We start from the raw sequence: 6,000 nt of genomic DNA, 5'->3' as shown, positions 1-6,000 counted from the left end.
ATTGACAGCTCTTTACAAAGACATTTTTTTTCCTTTCCTCTCTACCTTCCCCTACTCCTTGATTTCAAAATAACCTTCAAGACAAAAAAGCAGAACATAGCAATGCAAAAAAGAAATACAAACCTCTTAAATTTTTTTACTCCTGGAACAGAATGCTTTACATTTTGACTAATTTGTATCTGATAAAATGCTAACATATTCCTACACAAGAAATTAACACACTGCAGGAAACTGGACATACCCGTTCCTCAAGAAATTCACTATTCATAAGTCCGACCAAAGAAATTGAAACACAATACAAAGAAAGACCTTTATTAAAATCACTTGGAATATTATATGAAATTCAATATTGTATAATATAGGTGCAAACCCCCTGATATTAACAGGACGTGATACATGTGAAGAGAGGACATTAATATACATATAAATAGAAAAGCTAAAATGCGTTTGACAGTGATATATTAAATGGCTACATAAATGTGACCATAATTAGAGGAATATTTAATTTTGTGTTCAGCAGTATCTTCTAAAGAAGTATACATAGTAAATTGCTTTTACTGCTACTGTCTGCTTTCTTATGAGTAACGGGAGATGCATAGGAACATATTACAGGCACATGCAAAAGCAATGTAAAAGACATAAAAACAGAGGCAGAAGCCAGAGACTTATTTGTTCTTGGCTGCCAGAGGCTTACGGCTGATCTTCTTTGACTTGTCATTGTTCTTCTTTGGAGGTTCAGGATTCGCCTGCATGTGTCTACCATAAAGACTGTAAGGAAATGAGACAAAGAATATTTGTGATACAACCATTAAACACTAGTTTTTGCTCTGCAGCATGTTAAACAATGCATCTAGTAACTAGAAATTAAAAAAAAAAAAGGAAAGTAAGTATACTTATTTTGTCTCAACACTGAATTTTCTATTAGATCTGATGACGCAACCAATAATGTTAGGGCTTTTGTGACTTATCAGGAGGGCAACTTTGGGAAGAGCAGGCCTTTGGAGCAGTGAAGGAGCAATCAGTTTTGCCTTCAGAAACTAGCAACCTTTATTCTGCAGTTATGGGATTAAGGCTCAGAAGGCTGCAAGGATGTGTATTCAAGCCGACAATGACAAAAATTGGGTTGAACTGGAGAGATAGAGTGCCTGCTTAGAGCAAAGTGAGCATCATCCCTAACCAGAAAACCCAAGGGCTTGATAATGTGACAGAGAGCAATGGTGTCACAGCTGCCTTTGCTGCTCTCACATGATTGATAGTACTGGGACAGCTACCAACACATCAATGCCACATTAGTAAGTACCACTGATTAAATGTTGACAAAGTATCCTACAATTAAGATGGCTAGCATTCACAGAGAAGCTAAGTAGACTACATGGCTGAAAGGATCTTGCTAAATATCACATAGTAATTAATAGACAATTTATGAGTAATCCTGATTAAACTAAATTAAAAACCTACCCAAAATAAACACAGCTCAAACTTAACTTCCCTTATTGACATAAAGTGCTTTTTGAAGACATACTTCGTGGGGGTGTCACTGTATCTAAAAGGGAACAGAGACAAGCTTTGCTTCTACTCATTCAGCTGTATAAACACTGTCAATGTTGACACCGATACTCAAACTCCTCTGAAAGGTGTCCCCCTGCTAATGCTTCAGCCTGATGCTGGTGAATGTCTACCCCTATCTAGGGTGGATATTGACCAGAAGTGTACTAGGCTGTTGCCAGCAGAGTTGGACACAACTTTAAACATTTGATTGGAATTCTGCTGCCGAAGATGATAATGGCACCAGTTCCCACAACAGGCTTCCTTGTGTCGCTGCACCTCTACCTTTTGGGGGACTTTGTCAAGGATCAGGACAGATCAGGGGCTTGGGGTTGAGAAACTCAGACTCTTCCTAGAACTGCCTTTTGATGTGCCAAAATCTGGATGGGCAACTGTCAGCACTCTTGCCACAGAAGCTGGGACCCACATTTTCATGTGTCTGGGGCATGTAGAAGGTCCCAGCTGTTATAGGCAAGCTGCACTGGTCCATCACACACCTTCACATGCACTGTCTCCCACCAGAGTCCGTGTACGTAGCTTGCATGTTTGTCCAGCCCCTTGCTGCAAACTAGGACCATGTACAGATTCTTCTGCTACTTTTCCTCAGTCACGCTGGGACAGACGTAGTTATTCATGATATGCTGTTGCTTAGCCAGAAAGCATGACCTGACATACATTTCTATAGTGGGTATCACCCTCAGCAGGTATCTTGGAGATAAAGCGACTCTTTTTACAATGACTTCTTGTGCTTTGCAGGCTGAAACTAATTTCAGGAGGGGATGTGCCCTCCCTCTTCTACAAGGCCTGGAGGACTATGCAGTCAACTGTATGTAAGAGACACTGAACAAGGTTCCAAACAGATAGAAATACTCTTGAATTACTGTGCTATAAGGCATGGCCATACAGGGGCTCTTTATGTCAGATACAGAGAGATTTTAGTTAAGACATACATTGCTTTCTACAGCTTCCTGAGGAGGGGATGAGGAGAGGGAGGTGCTGAGCTCTTCTCGGTGACATCCAGTGATAGGACACGTGGGAATGGTTCGAAGCTACACCAGGGAGGTTTACACTGAGCACTAGGAAGCATTTCTTTACTGAGAAGGTGGTCAAACACTGGAACAGGCTCCCTACAGAGGTGGTCAATGCCCCAGGCCTGTCAGTGTTTGAGAGCCATTTGTACAATCCCTTAACAACATGCTTTAACTTGGTCAGCCCTGAATTGGTCAAGTGGTTGGACAAGATGATCACTGTAGATCCCTTCCTGAAACATTCAATTCATATTTGTATTATATCTATTATATTATAGTCTCATGTTATTATAATCCTATTTTATTCTTATTCTCATTTTATTCTATTTTATTCTGTGTGAGGAGGTTAAAAAGCTACCAATGGCTCTGAGATTTATTTTGCTGTATCTGGAAGATACCTCAACCCTGGAGCTACTGGACTGCAGAATGGGATTAGAGCTTCTTGTAGGATGGTTGAAGAGGCATCCCACGCTTTCACCTCCTCAAGCAGCTGCAGTTTTACATCATGCTGCTAAGCAGGCTCCTGTCAAGGTACACTGTATCCAGAACAGACTTCCTCAAGGAAAAACTGTAAACTGCGACATTACTTCACCTTACTATAAATTTATGTGTGCCATCACCTACTGTCAGCAAGGGATCAGATACCATTTTCTGATGAATACAGATATCCCTGACTCTCCGCAATAACTGCATGCTTAGTGTTAGCTACAGTATGCATATTTTTCTATCCATAAGAGATACAGCCCCAACAGCACAAGGCTATATATTATCCAAGTACACAGTATGCATAGTAATCAAATATCCACCCTAAATAACTGTCCTGCTTTGGATGGCATTAAGCAAGTTGAAGGAGGGAAGATATGGAAGGAGATGTTTTAATATCAGGAAATACTATCACTGTGTGTTGTGGCTCAAGTTCAGCCAGTAAGTAACTCAGGACCATGCAGCCATTTGCTCAGCCCCTTGCCATTTTCCTCGCTTTAGGCTGGATGGGGAGGAGAATCGAAAGAATGTAAATCTCCCAGGTTGAGATAAGCACAGTCCAATAACTGAAGTATAATATAAAACTACTATTCCTGCTACTACTAATAATGACAAGGGAAATAACAAGGGGAGAGAATACAACACTAAAAAGGGAAACGAAAAAAGAAACAATAAACAGCAGTGATGCACAATACAATCGCTAACCACCCACGACTGATACCCAGCCTGACCCGAGCAGTGATCTGGGCCTTCCAGGTAACTCCCCCCCATTTATATACTGGGCATGACGTACTGTGGTATGGAATTCCCCTTTGGCTAGTTTGGGTAAGGTGTCCTGTCTCTGCTTCCTCTTGGTTTCTTGTGCGTCTCCTCACTGGCAGAGCACGAGACTGAAAAGTCCTTGATCAGGGCAAACATTACTTAGCAACAACTAAAACACTGGTGTTTTCAGCATTGTTTGCAGAGTAAAGCCAAAACACAGCACTGCACCAGGTACTCGGGAGGAGAAAAATAACTGTTACAGCTGAACCCAGGACACTGTGGAAGAGCACAGAAGTGTCATTCAAGATGGCTGTCCCATCAGAAACTGATCCAAGGTAGAAAAAGTCAGCCTTGTTCTCACTGATATGCAGTACAGCATTTCAACCACTGTCGGCAATAATTTTCTAACTCTGAGAAGTCAGCAACAGAGAAGTGGAAATGCATGCTCAAATCTGTGAGCACCAACAGTTAAATACTAAATTAACATTCAAGTTGTTTTTTGGCTCTAGAGAAATAATGCTATGTTGGAATAGAACATGAGGGTTTTTTTTTCATGCAATAAGAAAGATCCCATTTGGGACTTTAAGCACTGAATTAACAGAGAATCTACTGATCCACTGTATCTGAGCACAAGAAGTCTTCGCAGATGGGAAAGGAAGGCCCCTGTCACTGTCCTGTCTCCCACCTCCTGCTGCCCCACAGCTCCTTTGCCCTGTTAGTGCCAACCCAGAGGACTGTAAGAGCTTTAGTGGCTTTTAGGTGTTACATACGTTTTTTTGCTCATGTTGGCTTAGGCTCCACTTTTTTGCTTTGGAAACTTAATCTGACTTTCCCTCTCAGATGGCACTTCTGGCATTCATTCTGCGCTCAGATTAGTGAACATCTCCTGAAGTAAAAGGGTGTGGTGAGAAGTCTGACTACACGGGTGCGTTTGAAGTGCAGAAACTGAATATTGACATTTTCAATGAACTTCAGTGAGTTCTGAGGAAGTCTCCTTGGGCAACACCTTTTGACTGCGAAATGAGGTCCAGTGGCCACTGCATGCATTAAGCAGTAAAAATCCCAACTGACCTGTACGTGTTTTTGGTAGCAGTTTTCCCTTGATACTTGCTCCTTATGGTACTTAGTGCTATTGGTACTCCAGGAACTACCTCCACCCCATGAAAATACTATGTTAGTAGCAGTAGATGTGCATGAGTTGCAGACATCTGCAGCACTTTTACATTGTTTTTAGTTATTCTTGTGTCCAACCACTTCTATCGGAATGTGCGCTTAAATTTCCTCCAGAAAAATAATTATTTGGTTTGAAACAAGCAAATCAAATATCCCTACTTAGGTTTCTCTGGCAAAATTTCAAGGAAGTTTCAGCTGCACATTGCCATCTCAACTGAAGATAAGTGCTTTATAGTCTATCACAGTAGTCTGCTACACAAAGAGCAAGGATCAGACGTATTTAGACTATACAAGCCTTCACAGACAGGAACTCTCTCTTGTGTTTGCACACATCAAATACGAGGAGACATATGGTGTCACAACAACATTTAAATACAATAATGACTGTGATAATGCCACTGGGACAGAATTTGCCTTCTGTTACTTTAGGGAAAATTGAATTCACAATTTTCAATGAACTTCTGGTACAACAACAGGCACCACTTTTATAGCTCCCAAGGGTAAAAAAAAACCTGGGAAAAAAAGCGTAAAGAAAAAAAACTAATGGAGCTGGTCCACATGGAGAAGCAACTACCTGAATTACATGAGAATCTACAACCCTTTGGCTGTAATAGATGTGGAATTTACATATACAGTCCTTAATGATTTTGATACCTACTGGAAGGACACAGACACCATAACTTGCATGTCACCGTCTGTCAGCCAAGCTGTACTAACTGTGTACACGTTCTTGCTCTGCATCACTGCGAGTCAAACATGTAAGGCAGAGACACTTGCACGCTGGCTTCAGCAGCGGAGGTCAGGTTAAGACCTGCATGCAGAAGATACACAGCTCAGCTGATGGATGGCAATGTACGAGGAGATGGCACTTTGACGTACCTGTTTGTATGAGTAGACCCTTAGTGAAGGCAGATGGTCTCCATAAACAGACAAAGGAATATTGAGGTAGATTGTGGCTTCTGTTTCAAGGCAGATTTGTGAGATAAAAGTGCTGATAATACATTAATGG

The 6,000-nt window shown here is 41.3% G+C and overlaps 1 protein-coding gene across 3 annotated transcripts in view; it reads right to left on the bottom strand.

Moving 5' to 3' along the window:
- Positions 1-296: 296 nt before the first annotated feature.
- RSU1 (Ras suppressor protein 1) overlaps positions 297-6,000 on the bottom strand; it is a 107,726-nt gene continuing 102,022 nt past the window's right edge. For all 3 annotated transcript variants that reach the window (XM_062633720.1, XM_062633717.1, XM_062633718.1), the window contains one exon: positions 297-768. In XM_062633720.1, the coding sequence (XP_062489704.1) occupies positions 666-768 (103 nt within the window). In that variant the 3' untranslated portion in view covers positions 297-665. The remainder of the gene's footprint in view (positions 769-6,000) is intronic.

The sequence above is a fragment of the Pezoporus occidentalis genome, unplaced genomic scaffold (assembly GCF_034315485.1).
Source record: "Pezoporus occidentalis ecotype Australia unplaced genomic scaffold, CSIRO_AGI_Poc_V1 ctg40, whole genome shotgun sequence".
NCBI lineage: Eukaryota > Metazoa > Chordata > Aves > Psittaciformes > Psittacidae > Pezoporus > Pezoporus occidentalis.
The sequence above is the reverse complement of the archived record's forward strand: the minus strand, read 5'-3'. Positions and strand labels throughout refer to the sequence as shown.